This window comes from Triturus cristatus, chromosome 4_1 (genome assembly GCF_964204655.1).
Source record: "Triturus cristatus chromosome 4_1, aTriCri1.1, whole genome shotgun sequence".
Lineage (NCBI taxonomy): Eukaryota > Metazoa > Chordata > Amphibia > Caudata > Salamandridae > Triturus > Triturus cristatus.
This window is the reverse complement of record NC_140585.1, coordinates 993,313,574-993,340,138: the sequence shown is the minus strand read 5'-3', so window position 1 is coordinate 993,340,138 and position 26,565 is coordinate 993,313,574. Positions and strand designations below refer to the sequence as shown.

The following is a 26,565-nucleotide window of genomic DNA, read 5'->3' as shown; positions in this document are numbered from 1 at the left end:
CCAGCAAAAGCGCCACTGCGTTTTGACTCAGCAGAGTCAAAAAGCGAAGCTCAATGGTTGACCGGTAGAGCTTCCGGGTCCTTCACAGGTGACGATGGGGCAAGACACGGCCCAGGGAGTAACGACTCGACCTACCTCCGTTCTTGCCTTACTGGAGCACCACTCCGGAACACTGCTCTTCACGAAGCAGGTACGTCGGTGTAAACACAATATCCGACAGCGTTGTACCTCCCGGTTCCTCCCTTTATAGGGCGTGTTTTCCTTGAGTTATGTAACAGCTCTCCTGTTTACATAAGGGCGTGTTTTCCCTTGAGTTATGTAACAGCTCTCCTGTTTACATAAGGGCGTGTTTTCCCTTGAGTTATGTAACAGCTCTCCTGTTTACATAAGGGCGTGTTTTCCTAGAGTTATGTAACAGCTCTCCTGTTTACATAACCTCTCAACCGCTAAGCCTCCTGGGAGATGTAGTCCGTTTACGCTGGTTACCGTTTTCCTCCCCTCGCATGACAGGAATTCTTGACACGTGAACAGCGCGGAGCCGACTGCCGGAGCTCGAGCAGCTTACGGGACCGCTCCCGCCTAGCCTTCGAAGTCAAGGCCCGGCAGTCGAGGCACGACTCGGCATCGTGGTCGGCCCCAAGGCAGTAGAGGCACCGGCGGTGGTGGTCCGTAACCGACATCAGTCGGTGACAGGAGTCACAGGGTTTAAAACCAGGCATCCTACCGTCACCAGAGTCGAGTCGATAAGAATAGACCAAAAGAGTCCAAAAAGTTTAGTAAAAAAATGACTAAAAGGGTATGCTCTTCCCGGATCGGCGCGGTCTGGCGCGGAAAAAAGAACTGACGTCAGCGCGCGAGGGCGGCGTCTAAGTACTCCGACGAGGGCATCCCGGCGCACGACACCGACGACGGACGCGGAGCCGCAGACGACGCCTAGCGACGCGCAAGGGAATTGCGGACGAAAATCTTTCCGAATCCAGCCTGACGCCTGGGGATATTCTAAAGGTGAGGAATCTAACGTGTTTCTTTCAGATACACCTTCCCAATATCCTGCTCTGGAACTTACTGAACTGCTCCTTTTAGCAGGACTACCATTCCCTGATGCAGGGTGCCGAGATGGTTTTCTGAATGAAGATGTCTTTGGGAAGGGATATGGGGAGAGACCTATTAGAAGGGTAGGGCACTTCCCATTTCTGCTATTTGATTGACGCACTATTCTGAAGTTATGGACTTCCAGGCCTGTAGAAAGGAGGACACCTGATTTCCTAGTGGTCTCACAAGCTCTGACAAGGGCGAAGTAGAGCTGTTTTCCGTGATAGGTGGGCTAAGAGAAGAGGAGGAGGAGCTGTCTACCTATTGGATGCTGCCGCCTCTCTCTTTACCTTAACACCTGTACAGCTTGAGTAGTAGGCTTTAGGTCTGCAGCTGGCACTGTGCAAACTGCTTTTGGCAAATATTAAAGCATAGAGCAAAGCAGGGGTACTGTAAAATTATCTCTAGCCCCTCTGGGGTAGCTGGAGACCCAGACGTAGCTGTAACCCTGCTTTTTTAAAAATCTATCCAGGGTGGAGTTATCTTTGTTCCCAAACATCCTGGATATGTCAAAAGGTAGAGGTAGATCCATTAAGGTCGGCTAGGCATCTGTAGAGAATCCTGATGCAGAGGTAGGCATTGTGCCTGAGGGATACATAAAACACCTATTGCCTTTGCCACAGACTTGGCCGTGTCCAGGCCAGACCTGATAAAATCCCAGGAATCCTTGTGTCCAACCCGTAAATGCTCTGAAAAAGGACTGGCATGTGGACAGGCAAGTTGGGCATGACTAACTGTACCAAGTCCAGAAGGGAACTTGCAAAGCACCCCAATAATAAAGCTGTATTTAGAGACTTGAGCGCTAAACTGCCTGATGAGAATGTCTTCTTGCCCATAGCCTTTAACTTCTTAGATTCTCTGTCTGCAGGGATAGGTCCCAATGACTGTTAAATGGAACAGGAGGCTTGAACCACTAAGCTAAACTTTGGAGAAGGGCCTACTGTTGAAAAAAGTAGGAGCTGGTCTGTGTCTTCGGACCACTAATGTGTTCACTTGTGGAGTCGACGTGGCCTTATACCATGAATCCTATACCTGGTCCCAAATGGCTTCATCAAATGGTAAAAGTGTGGTTCCGAGTATTGTGTAGAAGGTTTTATTTTGTTTCAATGATAAGAAGTTAGTTATATAACCACTGCAGCTTTTTGTACTGTCATGTGTCTTAGTTAGGCCAATGAAGAAACAATGCAATTTTTCACCATGAACACGCTTCTTAAGTTGCCTTCCCTTTCACACAATAACCTTTTACATACATTTGTATGTGTGATAATGCTGGATTTGTTTCTCTGAAACTTCTCCGCTTACATATTCCACTTCGCAAGACCATCATCACGATTTCTTGAACACCATGTACAAGGCCTCAACACACATTGTGCAAATGTTGTTCTATTTTTCATCAACGGGACGACACAGCTATCTATAGACCATAACAATGCTGGCTTGTCCAAGACTTGCAAGGATGCTTCTCATTATAAATACCAAGCTTTTCTGGGTTTAGTTAGAGCGCTTTGCTGTCATTGGCTAGGTCTCTACACACTGAAGCTTCAGCCCAGCAGTTTGCTGACATTTCTGCAAAGGGTGTCCAGCTTGTGACCAGGATGGGGACTTACATTCTTTCCCTTCAGGCAACAGAGGTTGGATCATCCAGTATGGAAATTCTTGGCAGAACACACACACACGCCCTAGACAGTTAGGTTAGGGACTGCATAGTAGATGTTTTATATGCGTGCATATTGACACTGTATTAGCACAATGGTGGAACTTTTAATTCTGTTGACTGTCTTGATACTTCTAATAACTTTCATCTGCTTCGGTCTATTGATTATTGCAGCACATATATTTAATACAAGAATCCTGTTGGTTCAATAAACATTAAAAACGTCCCTCTGTGTATTCCTTGTAATTTTCTCTGAGAATAAGACAGAACGAGTGACTGAGCAAATGGGTTCTAGATCGGTTACTACAATCCCTAGGCATCAGGGTTGTCATGTTCAGTGATTACCAGAACCACTTGTTACCCATCTAGGTTTAAGGGTAATTGTTATGTTATGTTATGTTATTCGGGATTTATTAAGCGCACGGGCACCCAGAGGTTTCATGGCGCTGAAATGAGGAGAGAGTGAGAGGTAGTAACCAATCTCAAAGTTTGCTTGAATAACCAAGTCTTCAAGGCTCCCCGAAACTCCATGAGATTGGTGCAATTCCTGAGCGACAGGGGGAAAGAATTCCACACCTTTGGGGCAAGGAAAGCAAATCGACTCCCACCTTGACGCTTCAGTATGAAGGAGGGTACAGTAAGGAGGGACTGATGAGCAGAGCGAAGATTACGGACAGGCTCATGTTTGCATATTAAGTTGTTAATGAACATGGGGCTTTTCCCGTGAAGAGCCTTGAAGGCCAAGCAACCTACTTTGGATATTACCCGTTGGGCTATGGGAAGCCAGTGAAGAGTAACCAACAATGGTTTCGCCGAGCTCCTGCCGCGGGTCTTGAAGATTAATCTGGCCGCTTGATTTTGCACTATCTGCAGGCGTTTCAGCAAGAACAAGGGGAGGCCTAAATAAATAGAATTAGAAAAGTCTAATCAGGACAGAACCAAAGCGAGTACCACGTGAATGAGGGCAGAGTGAGTAAGTAGATGAGCAATTTTTCAGATTTTGCGCAAATGATGGAAACTGGACGAGATCACCGCTCCTACCTGGTTATTCAGGGAGAGGTCAGAGTTAATGGTAATCCCGAGGCTTTTCACCAAAGAAGGAGGGGATCCCATAGTTGGCGGCCAAAAATGAGGGCCCCAACTAATCAAACTTCTACCCGGGAGTACCAACTCGGTCTTCCCAGGATTGAGTTTTAGATGATTCAACTCCATCCAACTCTGGATATGTAACATAGTTGCCTGAAATTCCACGGCGGAGTCAGTAGAGTCCAGTGGGAAAATTAGCTGCAGGTCGTCAGCATAATTATAAATCGTAACCCTCCTGCCTTTTAAGGAATGTAGGAGGGGTTTAAGGTATAGATTAAATAAAAGGGGGGATAATGACGAACCTTGCGGCACGCCACAGGTGGTAGATAACTTGGGCGCTATAAAGTTCCCAAGTTTAACTGCCTGAGTCCGATTGCTCAGGAATGACTTCACCCAACCGAGGACCGATCCTCGCAGACCAGCTTGTTCGACATGGTGTAATAAGATGGAATGATCCACCGTGTCGAAGGCAGCCGACAGGTCCAGAAGCACCAAGGCCTGATGTATACCTCTGTCGGCGTTAGATCTCATTGTGTCCAGGACTGCAAGGATCACTGCTTCGGTTGAGTGCGCCTGGCGGAAGCCGGCTTGGTTAGGCTCCAGATACTCCGATGTTTCAATGAAATTGGAAATGCAGCTAGTGACGTGGGCTTCCAGAATCTTTGCTCCAAAAGGGAGAAGGGAGATGGGACGGTAGTTAGAGAGGTTAGCCGGATCAGCACCTGTTTTTTTAATTAACGGGACCAACGTTGCGTTTTTAAACGAACTGGGGACTATTCCCTGAGCTAACGATTCATTCAAGAGGGAGAGTATGCCAAGCGGGAGGGCTGAATAAACGTCCCTTAGGACGTGCGGGGGGCAGCAATCGTTAGGTGAACCAGACTTCACGCGATTTATCAATTCCCCTAACCTAGATTGATTCATCAGGGGAAAGACCTCAAATTCCGCTGGATTTCTGCAGATGTCCTCGGTGGCCACCATATGGGGCCTTTCCAAGATACTTTCTTTCATGGTGGCTATCTTATCCATAAAGAAATTGTTGAGCTGATTGCAAAGCTCTTGTGTGGGGGCTTGGGGGGGGGGGGGGAGGTTCTAACATCATTGCAGAGATCGTTCACCACCCTAAAATTTTCTCTAGATTTGTTGTGTGCATTTAAAATTTTCTCAGAGAAGAAAGTAGCCTTGGTAGTTAGGATGGAGTTCTTATAATTCCTACGGGCCGTCGTGTATAACGCTCTGTCCTCAGCTGAGTACCCGAGCCTCCATTTCCTCTCAAATTGGTGCAATTCCAATTTGTGTTTTTTTTAAATCCGCCGTGAACCACCAATGGGCGTCCATGCGACGAGCAAGGGAAAATCTGGAGAGCGGAACAGTGTGCTGGCACTGAGAGCTAGCTGGGTTATAGGACAACATATCCTGAGGGGGTGCATAGAATAAGTCTGCTACCATCCTAATGGTTATGCCGTCCACAAACGCGCAGTTCCTACCATAGGATGGAAACTACACGACAGTACCACTGCATTATATTACGCTCCCCAATTTGAAAGGTCCCAAGGACATTCTATTTCAATCTAGGTGATACGTCAAATACTATTGTCCCTTAGTGACATGAAGTCTGCGGGGTCAGCTTTAATGCTGTAATCAGTGTGTTATCTGGATATGTCCTCCAGAGGATCCAGTCACTACCAAATAAATTGTGCATAGTTTTTCTGCATCGTCAAGATTCAGTGTATACTCTACACTTGCTGCATGTCTCCGAGACCTAACCAAGGGTGCGCCAGGCTCTAATAAGGACTGGACTTATTTGGGACATTATGGAGTTGGGCTTGTCACTGATCTCGGAACTGGAGGTGCCAAAATCTGAATTGGTTGCGACTCTAGGAGAGACATAAGGATCAACATCTGGTTCTTAGGTGACACTGTGGCTGAGACAGGAAAGGGGCGAAAGGTGGCCCCTAAAGAAGCCCAAAGGCATGCCCAAGGGAACTATAGCCAGTCTGAAAATATCAAACACTGCATTAAAAAAGAATGCTAGATATGAGCGGGTAGTAGTAAACTCTAGGTAGGCATCTGGAACCTGGATTTCTGGTGGCAGCTGCTGAGGCAGAGTAGGGTGTGGCATCTGAGAGAGTGCCATTGACACCATTACTCCCTCAGATATCAGGATATCAATGAGCTCAGGCTCAGAAGACTTCCCTTCAGGGGAATAGAGGGCATCAATGTGATTTACCTTTGGATGAATAACTTTTGTAGGAGTCACTATATCTCCTCTTCTTTTTGTGTTTACTTTGCATTTCCCTGGAAGATATGGAAGAAGGGGACCCCATAAACCATGTATGAGAATGAGATCTACACTTCTTCGGCAATCATCATGAGCCTAGGCCATGATTAACTTGACCTTCCTCTCCTTGATGGCCTTGATGTTCATGCGAAGGCAAGACTGGCACAACTGTGTGTGTGGCCAGGTCCTAAACACCATAGACTAACATAGTTGTGGTCTGTGAAGGACAGATGAACCTCACAGAGTTTGAACCCTGAAAGCTTGGGGTGGAGGGGGAAGAGATCCTAGCACTGCATGAAAACATTTCTTTAATTTGCGGTGTGAGGAAAACTCAGAAGAATGAGCATGCATCAGGGCACTGTGGTGGGTGCTTTATGGTTCCAGCGATGGCTATGTGGCATTGTTTCTATTGACAAAGTGGAGCCAGCACCCCTGACATGGAAGAGCTACTGAAAATGTTTCTGAAATGAGTCTGATGCCGGACATATTCAGAAGGTGAGGAATCTGCAGGTAGGAACATCGAACAGAAATATTCCCTAAAAAAAAACAAAGGTTAGAAGAACGTTATAGTTAGGCTCATATTATCCACACACGTACCCTAAGGTAACTATAACTCACGGCCATGCCATGCACAGTTTTCTCATCAATAATTTTTATTGCAAATGTTGCAGTTATATTATGAATGATGTCATAGAAGATGTCAGTACTGATGTAAGATGTGGAGTAAGAAGCAGTGCATGGCGACGGCATGAGTTATAGTTACCTTAGGGCATGAGTTATAGCCACATGACCCCCCTCCCAGGGCTGATTTTGGCCCCAGGGACAGTATTTCCCAGGCCCAGCCTCTTCATGCTGGGTGCCCTGGCCCTACCCAGGGAAACATGAAAAGTCCGCTCCAATGGGCGGGAGCAGGTTTCCTGCTCTCACCTGCTGGGAGGGGACTTACTGTTTGCTCTCGCTTGGCGGGAGCCATCAAAGATCCCGACAAGCTAAAGCAAACATCTATGTCCCGAGGGAGGGCACTTAGTGACATAGGGAGCCAGCAATGGGGGCTGGAGGTCCCCAGAGCCATTAATGGCTCTTGGGGGGCACGTGGCCTCCCTCCTTTGCCTGGCCCTGGAGAGGCAGCTATTCCCGGGGCAGAATACGGCCCAGGAAGGGGGTGGAGGTAGACTCATCCCTCCTCTTACAAACACTGGCAGTGCCCTGGGGAGGTGGTGGTCCCCGGTGCTACAAATGGCCAATATACTTATATATATATATATATATATACTTATATATATATATATACTTATATATATTATCTACTGGCGGTCGCCAGTAGAAAGTTATAGTTAGGACCATGTTTCCATAGGAAATCCGCAACATTCTATTTGGAATAACTTTGGCGCCGGTCGACGAATCCTCGCGAAATTTTTAAAACTAATGGGGCGCTACGCTCCGCTCCTACCCTGAAAGTCTCGGGGGGATTCGTCAAGCGGGGGCTGAGAAAAAAGAGGGGTCCCAAAACGCGTTTTCCCCATGCATTTTTCCATAGGACCTTTAGACACAGCTACAGCCCGAACGGCTGAACAGAGTTACTTGAAATTTGGCAGAGAGGTAGTCTACAGGTCAAGGAAGTGCCTTTTGTAGGTCTGGTGTAAATCTGTTCAGTAGTTCCTGAGAAAATAGCATTTAAATCAATATATATATCTGTGGCAGCGCTCCGTGCGCTTACCGTGCGCTTACGGTAAGCTTACCGTACGCGTACGGTGCCGTGCGCGAGCGCGATTCTGATTGGCTGTTAGATCTTAGTAAACATTCGAATCGGTCAAAACCAGGAAGTGTCGGCCGCCATTTTCTCTCTCGCACTCTGAGGGGGGGGAGGAAAAACAAAGTTGGATAACATGAAAAGGGGCAGGCTAGACAGCTTCTAACCACCTAGCCTTGGTTAGGGTGTCCCAAAAGAACCCCCAAGGCCAAAAATTCAATTTTTTTTTTTTTTTTTTTTAAACGCAGAATGCGCTTACCGTACGCGTAGCAGAGGATTGCGGTCGCGTGAGTTATAGTTGCCTGCACTAACTATAACGGGGGAATTTCAATGGTTTTTCACGAGTGAAATGTCCAGCTAACTATAACATGTGTGAAACCTATGGTTTTTTCAGTGAATATATATATATATATATATTTGCCCACGGAACCTGGCGCAACTAGGGGCTAAAGTCAAAACAAGTGTGGGAGACCGCAAATTTGTGAATCAGCTGTGATTTTTGCGGCAAACAGAAAATGCTTTTTGACACCAGGCCTAAGGGGCCAAAGTATTCCTACCATGCCGCTTCCTCTTTTTTTTTAAAACTTTGTTTTGGGACTCAGCTGAGTCAGAGTCTCAAAATGGCTTCCAAGTTTCATCCCAGCCAGATTTATCCGACTCTTTACAAAGAGCCCCAGCCTACCTTCCATTCAAACTTTCCTACACGCAGGACAACCTCCTAAGGATCATTAATGCCTCCCTGACGGCGGCCACAAATTCCCTGAACATGGAATTCACAAAACATGGCCGAAAAGATACACACAAGCAACAAGGCCAACAAAAGAGAGAGGACCACAATGCATATGCCCAGACATCGTGGATAAATTGTCCTCCCTCCTATCTGTAGTTGCTACACTGGTCGCTGAACTGAAGGATATAAATAACACACGCTTTGGACCAAGCAACTCAGGGGCAACCACAGCAGGCTCACATAACATGGACACAGGGCACATGCCAATGGAGGCCCATCTAAAACCCAAACAACTGCACACATGAATAGGGCGGAGGAGGTGTTGACCTAAACGGTCCACACTGCCCCAGCATAGACTAAGAGAGGAACCCAACGCACACAATGCAGTGCTGGACACTGCTTAGGAGGGGGTTACTGCCCTCATAACGTTATTACTTACCTGGAGAGCAAAGACACGATTAAGGAAACTCCAGAAACAAATATAAAAACAGACAATCAAAATGGGCTCCCTGAAAGCATGTAACGATGTCGCAGTAAGAAAAGATCACCAGCCAACTATCATCAGACCAACCAAACCTCTACATACATTATTTCAAATAGGTCTGTGACACTCAGGCTTTCCAAAGGAAGCCACCACGGACCCCACGCTACCAAATAAGCTGACATACGCATAGGCTGCTCAGTGTCCGGCCAATGGCAACATTAATCCAGTGCCTCCAGAGAAACACCACCCCCACACAGGCAGGCTATGCTCCCCGCAGCACACAGGCTTGGTGATCAGTCAAGGCATCTAAGGCAGTGAAGCCTTCACTCTTGTAAAACACCCAATGAGAAGGATATTTGCAGTGGGTCAATGCTGAATAGCCCTCCTGCCATACCGCCAGGCATATACCTGATCAGCATACACCTGGCGGAGTCCAGCTTACACCAGGACCCTGAACATACAGGAACCATGACGTCAGTAATCAGAAAAATAAAGAAAGGAGGAAGTCCAGCACACCGACAGAGAGACCCAGCGGTCGGAGAAACAGTGATGAAGGAGGAGTACTGGCACCTACTAGAGTCAAGGGTCACAGAACAGGTAACAGAAACAACTGTATGATCCCAGAACACCAGTACTACAAGATGGCACGCCAGGGAATTGCTCAGTGGGCGCCATCCCAACCACCCCGAAAAGGGGCTCATCATGAAACAGACTCAATAGCCAACCGTAATGTAGCAGGCTGCCCCCCCAAAATGACACTTAACCCGCAGTACACATCTAGAGGCAACATGGATCCCCTCAACAGAACCAATGTTAAAACTTCTTCAACATATTCCATCATTCTCGTATATCACCAGCGAAGACATTAAAAGGGTACAATTTGATGTTATTGCCCAGGACACAGGGAGTCAACCATCATCATGTGGCGTGACGTCAGCACGTCTTTAAAAGTGTTCAATGAAAAGGGGCAGTTTGCGGACTAGGAGATCCTACTACGGATGATGGTCAAATAAAAATACCCATACATCCTACGGCACCAGCCCACAAATAGCCCCAAGAAGGGCATCTTAAAGGGGACAAAGAGGGCTGAAACCCTTCTTGGCTTTATGAACCTAAACATTCGTAAAGCCAAGAAAGGCTGGAGACTGGCTAGTAACTACCACTCAGATCAGCACACCCTACCACACACTGGACATCGTTAATTAGGATTGGGTTGCCACAAACCTCAATCAGAAGAACCCAAGAAATTATTAGTATAACGCACATGAAGCATCGGGTGGGGCAAGCCAGAACAAAACCTTCAACACAGCGTCATGTAACATTCCTAGAATCATCAAGATTCTACTGAGCGAGGCCGCTCTTGTACTTCTAGATGAAGCAGACATCGTTTACCTATGGGAGACATGGGCCTACACTTTTATCTGGATATGCCGAATTTTATAAACCAGCCAAAAAGGCACAATTATTTGGGAGGCCCTCAGAAGGCAACTCCATCTATATCGAACACTCAATAAACCTATCTTTTTTGGAATTAAACAGCACCTTGGGAATGCTTCAAGCAGGCATCCTAAAAGGCCTCACAAGTCCTGTAGGAACCCTGGAGATATTAATCACCAACGTCTATTTCAATGTCCAGGGAACCAGCATCCTAGGAATATTAGATCAAAAGATTGACCATTTGGAAAAAGTCATAACTACACAGCCGGGCTTGGAAATCATTTTGCTGGGAGAGTTTATTATGCACTTTTTGGGAGAGGATGTCATAAGCACCAGATAGCTCAGTGAAACAACCCAGAAATGTAACACCTCTCTGCAGACGTATAACCTTGAATCAGCCCACATCATTGCAAAAAAGAACATACGTTGGACCATCTAACCACCCTCTTTCAACAACTCTACCACACTTGACTTCATCTTCCTGAGCCAGGACCTAAGCAGATGCATCGCAAATTATGTGATTCAACAAATTGAGAGTGACAATGCCACCTTGCTGGCTCCCCGGGATGCATCAGCTCAAACTCATGGTCCCCTGTGCACATTGAGAACTAAAATGGTGAGGAGCACTACAAACTCCGTTAGACAATTAAATGGTCTGCCATTTCCAAAGGGAAATGTTTGAGATGGAAGTCAAACTGGGAAAGCTGGCCTGCCAAGCATCAAAAATCAGTCATCATCAAGGACTGGTCTAGAATGGCTGTGTTGACTCTCAAAAGGAAAACTCCCAGTCTACAACTAACAAGCATTGGCATAGACAATATGTTTTGCATTTGGGACCTTATAGGTGTTTAACCATGCAACATTTCATGTTGTTGCACCAAGGATATTGTGCTGCATAACTAAATACTTATAAGGTCCCAAAAGCGAGACCTATTGGCTAGGCCAATGCTTGTTTATAAGGCGGCAGGTGAAGGGGTGAAGTAAGGCAGCAGGGAAATGGAGAATATCAGTGCTTAATTTGAGCCGGTGTTGGACCGGACGATAAAAGGCATCAGGTGAAGGGTGATATATGAGGCACTAGATGTTGAAGAGTATACATACAACAGCAGGAGGGTGAAAGGATGATATAAGGTACCATGGGGGTAACGAGAGATGATATAAGGCAAGATGTCAATGGATGGTGTAAAGCAGCAGAGGTTCAAGTGATGATTTACAGGCGCAGGAAGGTAAAAGGCATACAAATTCATGGCATAGAACAGTAATAGAGAAAATATAATCCAAGGCAGTATATGGAGGGCTGACAAGGTAGCAGGCGAGTAGATGGTGTAAGGCTGAATTCTGACACAGAGCAGTAGGAGGGGAAGGGATGATGAAGGCAGCATTGGGTTAACTAAGCCATGATGATAAAAAGCGGCATGATGATGGACCATGTGAGGCAATAAAAATGGTAAATGAGTGCATATAGCAAATATAAACGAGAAGGTGAGAAAAAAAGCAGCGGGTGGCGAAAAAGAGGTGGTTACAACAAGGTTACATGTGAAGGGATGATGTCAGTGGAAGAGCAGATAAATGAATGGTGCAAGGTAGCAGGTGATATAGGGTGACAAGTGAAGAGATGACATAAGTGGGCAGGTGGAAGGGTGATATGCGGCAGGAGGTGAAGGGATGATACAAGGCTGGAGGTGAATGAATGATAAAGCAGTAGGAGTTTTGTAGAAGATGGCAGATGAAGGGACGATAGAAGACAGGGGTGAAGGGATGCTGCGAGGTGGGGTGACGTATTTTTATAAAACGGCAGATGAAGGAAGGGATGCTGCGAGGCGGGGATGAAGGAAAGATTCAAGATGGCAGGTGAAGGAATAATATAAAGTGGCAAATAAAGGGATGAAGTAAGACGGCAGGTGAAAGGATGAAAAAAGACGGCAGGTGAAAAAATGATGAAAGAGGGCAGGTGAAATGATGATATAAGTCGGCAGGTGAAGGAAGGGAAGCTGCGAGGTGGAGTTGAAGGAACAATACAAGACGGCAGGTGAAGGAATGATATAGAGCAGCAAATAAAGGGATGAAGTAAGAAGGGAGGTGATCGGATGATAAAAAGAGGGCAGAAGAGTAGATGATATAAGAATGCGGAGAGCGAAGGAGTAAAGTTATGCGGCAAAGAGCTGAAGTATTGTATTCGTGTGGATCACACATGGAAGTGATAAGACTAGTTTGCATATGGCTGAGTGCAAACTGAGGTGGTATAGTGTGCAAAATAACGATGGACTGGGGTGCAGCCTTGGTAATTACCAGTGGCTGAGATTAATTCAGGCATTCCACCCAGTCACGTATTTGTATACGTTTATGTGATTATAGTCATAGCCATTCTAATCCGGTTTTAAAATTGTAACTTTCGATATTTTGTTTTTCGCACAACAGTCTTGCACCTTGATTCCCAGAGGCAGCACCAGCCTGTTTGGCTAAGGGTCTGGTTTGAGCTGATTGGGGGAGAGTCAACTCCCAAAAATGTGTATTACGTGGCCTGGAACCCCAAGTTGAGTAGCACACAGGACGGATCTCACATTAAGAAGATGGAAGGCATGTTTCCTACAACTGATGCTGCCGACCAGATCAGGCCTCTGCGGACTGGGACAGCCTTTCCACACTGTTAATTTAGTTTGAGCAAAGAGGTCCCTTCCGGCCTCCCCAATGACCTCTTCCGATTCGAGTGACATCTGCTTGCAACACACAAGAGGCTGCCCAGAGTGGCAGAGGGCACTCTGCCATTGGTTCATGCAATGGTGCTTACAGGGGTGTAGGTGGGTTTGCTACCAAAGGGCCATAGAACAGGGTGGGGCAGGGCAGACGGACTGCAAGGCACAGGGCATCCTGCTAATATTCCATTCACCAAGATGTCCTTGGTGGTGGTAGGGGGGCTGCTCCCAAGGGGTCCTATAGTGATCTAGAAACCTTAGCCATACCACAGATCGCCAGGGACCCAGGACACTTTCAAGTGAACCTTGAATATATATCCATGGGCCTAGTGGCAGGGGCGGGGCATGGCACACTGCCAATGAGCCATCCACACGCTGACCCGGGGTCGGAAGCAGAGGAGGGAGGTCGTATGCCCCTTGGGGAAAGTGGCAAGCTGCCTTGTGACCCAAGAGCACCCTGTCAACAAAGCCGCCAAAACCCTGCCAGGGGGCTCCAAACAGCCCTGCTAAGGTTCTTGAAACGGGACAGACTTCGAAAGGGCACCCCTTCCTCCAAAGTCTTCGAGCTGGTGTCAGCTGCGGCACCACAGGCGTGTTTTTGTGCACAGGCTGCAATTTAGCGATAGATTAACCTTTGATTGGCCCGGAATCTGTTGATACCCTCCAGCCCCGCCATTCGCTAATGTGCCACGATTTACATGTGGATGGGGAGTCGTGCGCAGTGCTGACCAGTGGTGCGGGTGTGCACTGCACATGGACTGGGAGGGCCCCACAATAACTGCCTTGTGTGAAGACTACGGTGTGTTTTGCCTGGCAGCGTCAATTGCTTGAAAAGAGTCAGAAACCGCAGAAACTCGAATTGACACTCTGGTAAGTACAAGCCGTAGGGAAAAGAGCAGGAAATAGAATGAGAAGAAGCAAAAACGAAAGAGCGGCGCCTTGTGTGTTACCTGACACACAAGGAGCCCTGCGCGCCGCTGTTTTTTTTTTAATGAGGCATGGCGAGGGAGGATGAAGAGGGGGGGAGATGAGGTAGGGAGCAGGAGGTGAGCTCGCGAGAGGTGCGCGCGCGCTTGGGAGAGCAGTCTTCACTTTTCAAGCACTGCACTCGTGCTTGTGGCGCGCCGCTGCTCGCTCCCGCAAGGTGGATGCTGCCACTAGCACGAGTGCAGTGCTTGAAAAGTGAAGACCGATGGCTAAAGGCCCTCCTAGAGAAGCGCATGCGCACTGCCTAGGCGAGACCTAAAAAGGAAGCAACTCACACTGTGCCCAGTATCAAAGATAAAAAAAGCACACAGAATTTAAGGGTGAAACAGAGGACACACAGAAAATTGAAAAACAGCATCTCAAGGGAGCAGCTAATAATGTCAGTCAAGAAACAAACATCTTGTATGGGAGCACAAGCGAAAAGCACTTAATGCCAAGTGGGTTAAAATCTTTGACCTGATTGCAGCCAATAAACACCAACAATTTAGGCAATATCTTAATACATTATATCATGGGAACTACAAATGAGGGAACTTGCTTCCAGCAGGAAAATGGATTGCACATGTCAAAGCCCTCTATACCGAGCCTCATAACAAACCCCGCCTAAAGAAATTTTACCTTAGGAGAGAAGTAGAGGAAGCCAAGGTTGAGACAAATGTGGCATCAATGGATCAGGCAGTACTGAACAATCTTGTGGTCAACAATGACTTGAAGAGGATTAGAAAGGACAGCAACGACCCCAACGACCTACCAGGGTCATTATTTAGAGAAGGCACACAATTCCGGGCCTCAGTGCTCGCCCTGCTGTATGATGAATGCATATTCCTTTAAGACGTCCCAGATACATGGAGGGCCTCTATCATGCAGCCTATTTTCAAGAAGGGGGACAATACTGACCCCAGAAATGATCAATCAATCGGCATTTGTAAAGCACAACATTGTCACCCATGTGGTATCTGGGCACTGTGTCTCCGTTGATGAGCCAGATCTTGCGTCTCTTTCTGAAGTCTGCCAGCAAAGTGGCTGTACTGAGCTGCAGCGGGAGGTCGCTACAGGTGTTGGAAGTGATGTAGAAGGAGCGGCCACCGCTGCGACGGATGTGGGGTGTGTGAGCGAGTGAAGAGAAGCGCAGGTGTCTGGACAGTTGGTGGAAGTTCAATCAATGGTGGATGTAGGCAGGTCCTAGGTCGTGGAGGGCTTTGCAAGCGTGCATGGGAATCTTGAACTGGCATCTCTTCTGGATGGGGAGCCAGTGGAGGTCTCTCAAGTGGGGGGTGATGTGCGAATCGTTTAGAGAGGTCCAGGATGAGTCTGACTGCAACATTCTGTATTGTCTGCAGTCTTCTGAAGAGCTTGGTGGAGATGTTGGCGTGGAGGGCGTTACCGTAGTCAAGGCGGCTGGTGATGAGGGTCTGAGTGATAGTCTTTCTGGTGTTGGTTTGGATCTATCTGAAGATTCTACGGAGTATGCATAGTGTGGAAGCAGGAGGAGGCGACTGCGTTGACTTGTCATTTCATGCTCAGTTGGCTGTAGAGGATGATACTAAAGTTGCATACTTAGTCGGACTGTGTGGGTATAAGGCCGAATTCTGCAGGCAACCAGTTGTGGTCCCATGTGGAGATGTTTCTCCCAAAGATCAGTTCTTCAGTTTTGTCAGAGTTGAGTTGGAGGCAGTTGCCTCTCATCCATTTGGCTATCTTGGTCATGGTATTGCTGAAGTTGTTTTTGGCGTTGGAGAGGTCCTTGGTGAGCGACAGGATCAGTTGAGTGTCATCTGCATAGGAGATTATGAGTCTGTGGGATCTGACGCCGTCTGCGAGGTGGGGTCATATAGATGTTAAACAGGGTGGGGCTGAGGGATGATCCTTGTGGTACGCTGCTTATGATGTCTGTGTGCGGAGGTGAAGGGAGGCAGTCGGATGCTGTGTGCATCCTGTGAGGAAGGAGGCAATCCACTTGAGAGCGTCTTGCTGTATGCCTGTGCTGTACAGTCTGTTGACAAGGGTGTTGTGGGAGACGTGTCAAACACCACTGAGGTTGGGGAGGATCAGGATCACAGTTTCTCCGCAGTTGAGGGGTGTTCTGATGTCCTCTGTGGTGGCAGTCAGCACAGTCTCCATACTGTTGTTAGCACGGAATCCTGACTATGGGTATCCAGTAGGTGGTTTTGCTCTAGGAATTCAGTGAGCAGGTGGTTGATGGCTTTGAGTATTGTGGAGCAGGGAGAATGGACGATAATTTTGTAAATCACTGGGGTTGGTGGAGGCTTTCTTTAGGAGGGGTCTGATGTCTACTTGTTTCCATCTGTCGGGGAAGGTTGCTGTGGAGATGAAGGAGTTGAGGATGCAGGTGAGATGCGTGCTGATTGGGTTTGTTGCGAGGTTGTAGAGGGGGTGGGGGCAGGGGTCCGTGGGTGCCCCGGAGCATATGGAAAACATGATGGCTGAGGTGGTCAGGACAGTGGTAATGGTTTGTCTGCTGTTCACTGGCAGGTTGAGGTTGTTAGGATGAGGGTGGAGGGTTGTAGGTTGAAATTGTTTCAGGTGTTGGTGATATTGCTGCAAAAGTAGTTCGAGAGGGGGGTCGCACACTTCTTGGGAGTGATGGATGGTGTTCTCTGTGGCTGTCTGGTTGGAGAATTCTTTTACTATTTTGAAGAGTTCCTTTGTGTGGTTGGCAGCAGAGTTGATGTGAGTGGTGATGGCTGCTTTCTTGGCTTCGTTGATGTGCCAGTGATGGGTGCGGAAGGCTGTTTACTGAGCTGCTCTGTCGGCAGGGGTCTTAGTGGCGGATTATGTAGATTTCAGTGCGCAGACTCGGTCAGCGCTGTCATTGATCTGGGAGTCGAAGTTTCAGACCGCCTGGTCGAGGTCAGTTGAGGTCTCGTGTTGAGAGGTGGTGAAGGCCTGTTACCACTGAGATTTGGTGACCTTGCTCCAGCTGGTGTGGCAAGAGATCTGACACCTGGTGATGGTGTGCTGGGTGACGGTGAAGTTTACAATGGTGTGGTGAGTCCAAATTAGTTCTGTGGTGTGGATGCATTAGATTTTGTCACTGGAGGTGAAAATGGCTTTGTGTGTGGGTTCTGTGACCAGTTGGGCGACGACAATGTTGTTCAGGTTCTCCAGGAGGGCAATAGAGTTGGTGTAGTTGGGATCGTCAATGAGGAAGTTGAGGTCGTCGAATAAGATGTAGTGGTGAGCATCGACTGCTAGGGGAGCGATGTGGTTCGGGATGGCGTCGCAGAATGTTGCTCGGGGTCCCAGGGGTCTGTAGCCCAGGGTGCCTCTTACTGTGGTCTTCGCATCAGTTTGTAATAGGAAGTTGAGGTGTTCCAAGAGAGGCGTGGGGTCGTCGTAGGTGATGGTGCATCAGATGATTTTCTTGAATATAATTGAGCCTCAGCTTTGTTTGTTGGTGCAGTTTTGGTGTATCATCTTGTAGCATAAGGAGTGGCTGTGGTGATGTTGGATGTTGGATTTCAAGAAGGGGCTGAGCCACATTTTGGTGATGAAGGCAACGTCCGTGGAGAGGGAGGTGATGGTGTCTCAGATTTCTGTGGCATGTTTGCAGAGTGAGCAGGCATTGAGCAGGATACAGTGGAGCGGTTGTGGGGTGTTCTTGGTCTTGTGGGCAGGAGTGGTCGGGATCTTTCGTAGGTTGTGTCACAGGAGAAGTGGCAGTGGCGACAGGTGAAGGGGCCTTTGATGGATTGTGGGGAGGAGAAGATGCAGGTATTGTTTACGCGTATGGGGTTCAGGTCCAGGAGCTCCTTGGCGGTGTATTGCCAGGTGGCGAGAGAGCTGGGGGTCTTGGCGCTAGGAGCTGTTCAGACGGTGGAGCATTGGCAGCGTGCTTACTGCACGTGATCACTGCACGGTCATGCGGAGGCCTCCATAGGTGGTCCTGGTGGATGGTTCTAGTGGTCTTTGGCACCAGGCAAGGACCTGAAATGGGCAATGCCGGGGCAGGGACAGCAGGTGGTGGAGGAATAGCAGGTGGGGAGGGGGGCAGGCACAATACGTGGAGCTGGAGGGCAGGTGAAAGAGGGAGGGCCCGGCCTCCTTTGGGCTCTGACGGGCTAGCCCTTGGCCCGGGCTTTGACCGGGCGCCACCTACACGGGTCCTGCGATGCAGGAGTCGGCGTAGGCCTATAAGGCCGGTGGTGGTGGGCGAGAGCTTCCGTCGGCCCCCCTTCTAGTGGCAGAGGCTGCTGGGAGGTGTAGTCTCCTGGCAAGGGTCACATGGGTTTGAAATTTTCACCTAATAGCACTGCTGGACATCGAGGGCAAAGCCTATGCCGTACATTACTACATGAGTTAGCAAATTGGGCTTCCACCAAGGAGCTGCTACCCTTCTACCAAACAGGGTTTTGAGCGAGAGGATCACCAGTGGATAACATTGTCGCCCTCTCATATCTAACCCACCAAGAGGTTACCCCTACATCTCTACCCACCTTTGCCTGTTTTATTTACAACTCCACTGCCTTTGCCGGCATAGTGCAGAACATCCTTTGTCTGAAATTAGAGAGCTGGAACATCTGCCCTAAATTACTGCCCCCTATCATGTCATTTTGCACCAGGACTTGGGTAAGAGTCAAGCTCACGGGGGACACAGCAACATCTAAAATCAGAACTAATTGAGGGTTAAATAAAGGCTGTGTGATGGCCCCACTTTTATTTAACCTATGCACAACTGACCTGGGCCCTACGAGTGTGAACTTAGCCACAGCAAGGACTGGAGACAACAAAATTCACCTCATGCAATAGGCAGACAATATCGTCCCTTTAGACCACACAAACACCGGCCACCAAAAGGCCCTCAATGTCTTGAATACATATAAAAGAAAGAATGAACTTGGAGCCAATGCAAGCAAAACTAAAATAATGATATTCGGGCGTTACCCGAAAGAAAGGGCCACAAGATGGTGGCCGAGGTCACAAAGGCTTGAATGCGTACAAAATTGCAAGTTTCTGTGGGAATGGTTGAGCGAAACTGGAAGACCAACACTGCACCTACAAAAGACGAAGAACAAAGGTAAAGATGGTCACATAAGCACTTGCAAATTAAACAACAGCCTCGATAGTCAAACGAAAGCGGCTATTAGGAGGTTGATTCGAGCATAACTGCTCCCCTTGGTCAACTATGCTCAGCAAGCGTTTCCAGCATGTTGGTGGTCGATCTTAAAAAGATCCAATTCATGTGTTACAAGAAGCTATTCCAACTACCCTCTTTTTTTGTAAACCATTTTTATTAGATTTTGACACAGTACAAGCATCATGTGGTACATTATTTCGATGCATTCCAGAGCTTTCATTTGTGACCAACATAAGATATTGGCAGGAGTATATTGTTCAGTACATCATAAACAATCTTTGTCAAACATTGTCTAACTTCAGATTGTACTAGTCATCCTTTATGTAATCCCTCATTAGTTTTCTCGTCCCCCTCTTCTTGATGTTAACCACTTTCTCAGTGTGTACCCATTTCCACCGTATTCCGTTGTGTGTAGGCTCTCATTCCCCACCCCCCTAGTGGGCATTCAGAGCCAATGGGTGACCGGGAGGTAGGGCCTGAGGCAAGATTGTCTGAGCTCCAGGGAGCCTGTCTCAGGCCATCTTAGACAGATATATAAAGGGTGTTACGCAATGTGTGTATCATTAAGGCCTACCTTTCAACTAACCATCCAAAGGGATATCATGAAGCTACTGCAACTCCTGTAATATGTTCTCCCACAGCCCGCTATGGGTATTCTTCGCAGTACCCTAACCTCTTCTCTTCTCAGTTCCACTGTATCCATCCTGCCCCATGTTCCAACTACCCTCTTGCCCAAGGAACACATCGATTAGGCTTGAATTCGGCCTTGTCAATCAAAAACGTGAATGTATTGCTGCTTTGGCAAAATATTTTTACAAAACCACAGCTGCACTATGAAGGCAGTCATAAACATAATCTTCACAAAAGATAATGTTTCCTGGTCCATAAATCTCACAGCTGTGAGGGAAAGCCTGCAACTTGCCATGGAGGACTGGGCTATTACATCTCCGCTCCCGGGCACAGGACATGGAAGTCTTCCTGGCATGAGCCTTACATGATTCCCTAACAACACCTCAAATAAATCAGCCAGACAAGCCTCATCTCCATCAGGACATGGGGAAATGCTCCCTAAATCAAATAGTATGGGCAAGACTAGGGCCACTCCCAATCAGAGAACTGAACCCGGCCTGGAAATCAACTGAAAACAACAAACGCTGCAGACTGTGATCACAGAAGAGAATCACTGACTCATATAGTTCTTTGTTAACCGGCTCTTCATCATATCCGCTGCACCCTATTGAGGCCAATCTTCTTACATCACGGCACTCACTCAGTCAAAGAGGCCTTACACCTCTTTTACACCGTGGAAACGGTGCCAGACTCGGCCACGTTAGGGAAATTTATATATCAGTATGGCTCACTGCTAAAGGACAAGTTACTGGACAAAAACAGATCAACTACCTGTCACTGTCCAGCCTTTAATAAGGAGCAGCCGATCTTTCAATGAATTTAGTCCACAACATAGGTTAATCTAGGAGACCTGATCTTCTGGGCAATTTGAATCTGGAAACACTTATGTACCGCCACGCAGTATGTTGTACTAATTACAAAAAAATATTAATATTGTCTCTTATTTATCAGGAAAAATAATTGATTTTAACAAGCTCTTTACCTCATACTAGGCCCATAATATTGGCTACTCCAGTATCCATAAACTGGGGGTATAAAGAAAACGAATTTTCTAATCTGCATCGAGAAACTTCTATGTTCTGAATCATCTCGTCCCTTGAATGGAAACAAAATTATGGCCTCCCACTGTTATTATGCATTAATTGATTTTAAGACTTGATTGCACCATATGATATGTTTTTACCTTGAATTGCAAAAACCTGTAATTATTTTAAGTGATCATGCAATAAATTATTAATTCAGTCCTTTCCTGGTTGAAGTGTTGGCAGCCAATCAGATCTCGGCAATAGAGCTGTTAGATCCGTGGAGGATTCGCGTCCCTAGATATTTATATTTCTTTCCTCTTAAATAACTCCAAAAGTACTGAAGGTGTTTACACCCAATTACAAAAAGGGCTCTTTCTGGAAGAAGAGCTAGCTTTCCGCCAAATGAAGTGTAATTCAGCTGTTAGAGCTGTAGTCGTGTTCAAAATCACTATGGGAAATTGCTGGGGTAAACACGTTTTGGGACCTCCCCTCCTTGACGAATCACCTCGAAACTTTTCAGACAGCAGCTGAAGTGACTTGCAAACTAGTTTTGACAATTTACTAAAGATTTGTCAAACAGCGCCAAAGTTATTTGCTAAACAAGTTAGGTCCTAACTATAACTACCTATTGGCAACAGATATATATATATATCTCACATGTGTTCTATATTGCCATTGAGGGGTTCTTATTGGTGACATCAAACTACAAGCCCAAAGGTGCCCGGAGTTGTCGTTTGATAGAAGCATTTTGCACTCTTTGCTGAGTCACCTTTGTTAAGATGACATCTGAAATACATAATAGAAAATTCATGCATGTTTTACTCACCTCTCTTGCTTTTGCCAGAAGATGCTGGTACTTTTTCAAAACTTCTTCTTTTTGATTTAACCTCGCCTGCATATTTGCAATAGTTTGATGGGCCACCTTCAAGTTCTGTTGGTTTTGTTGACCATGATCCACATGAGCAAATTCCATTAGTATCTTCTCCCGTTCTGCTGTAGCTGGCAATCTCAGCCTTAACTCGTTGATTACTTTGTCTCGGGCTAGAACATTTTGTTCTGCTCTCCACAAAGCATCACTTTTTTCTTTCAGTTTCTGCAACAAAAACGTATGTTTTACATTCTAGGAGAATTTAGGGAAGAAAAGTAATAGAATCCTATCCTAGAAACAGCTGAATTCAACTAAATTATCTAAATATAATTGATCTTTAAATGCTGAAAGTTTGGAAACTCCGTTTTTCCTGGCTTCTCCTGCACATAATAAAAATAATAATAATAATACCAATTCTAATACCAAAAATAACAACAATAAGCATAATAACAAACAATAAATATTGTTCTTAATATATATTATTATATGAATTGTTGTTATTAATATTATCACCTTACTAAAAAATAACCTAGTTTTTTATGTGGTGCTCCACATCACACATGCAGATTCTTGGAACTGGCAGTAGCAGTCGTTACTTTTCCTGAACATTTTTATTTTCACTTTACAGACCTGACAAGCATGGAAGGCTGAGTCAGCCTTGTTGGGAGTCATTGCGAGTCAAACTTGTGCCCGCAATTCATTAAATATCTCAATCACAAGCATTTCATCCACTGGGCCATCATTCTACTGGCTCTTTCAAACATAAATTTTATTTTCAACAATGCTCTGTTTTTTTAAATTTAATTTATAAGGCAAAAATCGTGACGAGTAGGTCTTGGCAAGAAAAAATTTCTATCATTTCTAGAAAGGTGTATAAGAAATAATAATAACTTGTCTTTCTATAGCACTTCATGAAGTACAGTTGCCATTTCTAACCATTACGAACAACAGCTGTTGCTATTAGATGGTTACATTTTAAACAATATAACAACCTCAGATCAATAGAAGGCCAGGAAAGCCTAGCCAGGATTTGATCTTTGATGAACAAGTTACTTACCTTCGGTAACACCTTATGTGGTACAGAATCTATCTAGCCGCAGATTGTTTACCTCAGATTTGTCCTTAGGCGTCAGACTGGATCTGGAAATTTTTCTTCAGCAGTACGCCTACGAGCCAGTAGCTGGCATCGTTCGGCACCATGTGGCATCATCCTTGCCGTACGTGATGGGCGCGGTGCCTATATCAGCGCTACCACAGTGTGCTGACGTTTCTTTTCGCAACTTTCCACTTCAGGAGCACGGAGTCATGAAGAACTTTGACCATGGGTGTATGAAACCAGGGCCATGAAAAGGGAACAATCCTGAACCTAAAAATCAGTTTGTAGAGCGTGGAGAACAAGTGAGTCAGTAAGGAATATGTGGCTAAAAAGAGCCTCTACTAGTTAAGGCATTACCGTAGGTAAGTAACTTGTTCATCTGATAGACACTTCTAGCCACAAATACCTTACCTTAGAATAGATATCCAAGCAATAATTTCCCGGAGGCGGGTCTGTGAAACGGATTTAGGCTACTCAGTCCTGCAGGACCCAAAGGGCATAGTGCCCATCCTAATGGACCTGACTGTCCAAGCAGTAGGGCTTGCTAACAAGTGCAGCGAATCGCACATTGCAGCCGGACAGATGTCCAGGAACATAAATACATGTGCTGATAGAATGGTCGCAAACTTTGCTCTGGTGGAATGAGCAAGCAAGCACTCCGGCGGTCGCTCCTTGGCCATTTTCGTAACAGATCTTAATGCAGAGCTGTACGAAAGTAGGATCTTTCTTTTATGGTTTGCCCCACTTTTAGTTTAGTGTCAGTATGTTTTGACTGTAGTTTTCTGGGATCCTGCTTACCAGGACCCCAGCATCTGTGCTCTCTCTCCCAAAATGGCTTTGGTAATTAATATGGTACCTCCACAATTGGCTACTGGTGTACCCCTATAAGTCCCTAGTATATGGTACTAAGGTACCCAGGGCATAGGTATACCGGGGGTCTCCCATGGATTGCAGAATGTATTGTGCCACCCATGGGAATCCACTTAAACTCTGTCTACAGGCCTGCCAGTGCAGCCTGTGTGAGAAGGTGATTGCACTTCTCACAACAGATAGACATTTTCTTATATCTTATGTCACTGCACTTAAAACCAATAACTCACCCCTATGGTAAGCCCTTCTGTCCTGAGGACAGGGTGCTTGGTTATAAGTGTGAGGGGGCCCTCACATGAGCAGAACACACCTACAAACCTAGTAGTCGATTCTCCAGGCTTTGTAAGTGTGGTCAGCTATTTTAAGACATATAGTGGACATCTGCCACTACGAGATGGCTAACTATAGATTGGCTGAGCCAACCCGGGTCATGTTTGGTATCAAACATGTTGGAATCATACCCCAACACAGATTACGGTGTTGGAGGTAAGATCCCATGTACTGGGGGGATCTTTAGAGGAGCGCCCTGTAGCCCCATTTACAGCCTTTCAGGGTCTGACAGCAAGCTAGTGCTGCTGCCGAACACAGACATGACTTTGACCTCCTGCTGCTGAGCCAAGCTCGAGCAGGGGAAGGTAGCACAATAGGTTTCCTGTCACAGGGAGATGTAACCACCTCACAGATAGGACTTAGTGTATTGGGCTGAGGAGAGGGTGCTTTACAACACCATCAGACTCCATTGAAGGGCACATTTGGTGTCCTCCTTGCATACACTGTTTTGAGACAGTTCAGGAACCCTTGGTTCCATCTCTGGCGCAAAACTAGACAAAGGACAGGGGAGTATCCTCATTCTGTCCAGCCCCTCCTCTGGGAGGGATCCGTGAGTTGTTACAACCCTTTCCTTGGTTATTTAAGGGCTCCCCCGTGGGTGGGAACTCGGATTCGTTGTGTAACAAGACTAATCTCTGAAACCAAAACACTCTTGAATTGTCTGGTCACTTGGACTTCACTGGGCTCCGCCTGGAAACAAGAATGCATCAAGGAAGACTCCTGTTGCTCCTGTTCTTGCTGTTCTGCAAGTATTCTGCCTAGTCTGTGTCTGTGTTTCGCTCAGGTTCTCCAGGGACCTTGGAGTGAATACGTCACTCTCCTGCATCTGCAGGCACCGCATCGAAGCTGACCAGTCTGCTGAGCCTATCGTTTTATGGACCTCCCGTGGCTCAGCAACATAGCTGGTAGATCTGTGGCTCCCCGGAGGCCTGACTTGTCTTCCATGCAATTTGGAGGACAGTATCCCTTCTCTGAACCACTCGGACATGAACCCCTGTGTACCTCGCTGACTTGTTGTTGCAAAGGCTTGTTGGCTCTGCACTCCAGAAATCTTTGGGCTACAAGAAGCTCCAGAGTCCAGCATTTCATCCCTTGAAGACCAGTGTCCTCCCTGCATCGTGGGCCTCCATCTTTGGTGAGCTGCCTGAGGTCCTCTTGCAACTCCGTGGCCTTCAGCCTGTGGGTCCTCGCGAGGGTTGTCTTCTGCTTTGGTTGGCTTCCCGGCTTGCTCGGGGCATGCTCTGATGCTACTGCGCATGGTGAGTCCTTTGGACCTTTCTGGTTTTAACAATTGCATCTTTTCCACACCAGTTGGGGCTACCAAGGCTTGTTGGTGCTCATGACAGACACCAACCACCAGGACATCGACATCAGACGTGGGGCAGCCTGTGTACGGCTCCTGGTCTTCCACAGCATCGCTGGGTCCACACCGCTGCAGCGACAAGGTCCTCTTGAACTCTTCTGAACTGCCGGACAAAGGTGGGCATTGTGCTTCCGTACCTCCTGGTCACCGCGAAGTGGCATGGACTCTGTCCTCTCAGTTTGCAGCTGCATCTCTTCAAGAATCCACCCTTGGATTCCACCGGACTTCTTCACAGACTTCTCCAGAGGCATTTCTTTCCGAGTCATCCATTGTAGTCTACTGGCGGTTCCAAAGTCACTTCACCCCTATGCACCCAGCTTCACTGGTGCAGTTAACCTGGTTCCTGGGGCATCCAGGAGTAGGGTGGCTCTCCAACCATCCATCCTCCAAAGGGATTCTTCGGGGTCCTCTGAGAAGGATCCTTTTTCTTTAAAACTGCAACAGAGACTTCTCCATTGACTTCTACTGAACACGTGGCTGTGTTTCCACGCTGCACACAGCCTCCTTGGGGTTCCTGGGTACCTAACTTGGGTGGTTCCTGGTTCACCAAGCTCTTGTAAGTCCTTTGGTCCAGGTCCCGTTCTCATTTGCAGTTTGCATTCCATTTATTTAGTATATGGGTTTGTCACCCCCTGGAGACCAGTGTATATTCGTGCTACTTACCCATTTCCTTTTAAGTATTCCGTGTAGGAGATATACCAGGTGTAGGAGGCAAGCTCTGTATATGGTGCACACTTATTTAAGTGAGGCACCTTGCACTAATCCAGACAACCCTTATGGTGATTTTAGTGGTCTTAGACAACCTTAGAAAGCTGTCTAAGTGGTAGCTGTGGAGAACAGCCTCCAGGCTTATCCAGAAGGAGTTTTAAGCAGCTTGTTTTACCAGATCTAATCATGTAGTGTAGGTTAAATGCAAAAACATCACACAGTGTGTATATACAAATATGTCTATTTATTACACAACACTCACTAACACATTGGTATATCTCCTCCGCTGCATACTCCTCAACACCCGCTCCGCACGCAAACACGCCATCGAGCTCTGAGATCTGCTCAACACTTCCGCCCCAGACGTGGCCTTCCTGACCGAG

General features: G+C 46.9%; 1 protein-coding gene across 4 annotated transcripts in view; it reads right to left on the bottom strand.

Moving 5' to 3' along the window:
• The window catches only part of CEP290 (centrosomal protein 290), a 1,516,454-nt gene that overhangs the window by 852,910 nt on the left and 636,979 nt on the right, over positions 1-26,565 (bottom strand). For all 4 annotated transcript variants that reach the window (XM_085653911.1, XM_085653913.1, XM_085653912.1 and 1 more), the window contains exon 34: positions 21,774-22,040. In XM_085653911.1, coding sequence (XP_085510037.1) covers positions 21,774-22,040 — 267 coding nt within the window. The remainder of the gene's footprint in view (positions 1-21,773; positions 22,041-26,565) is intronic.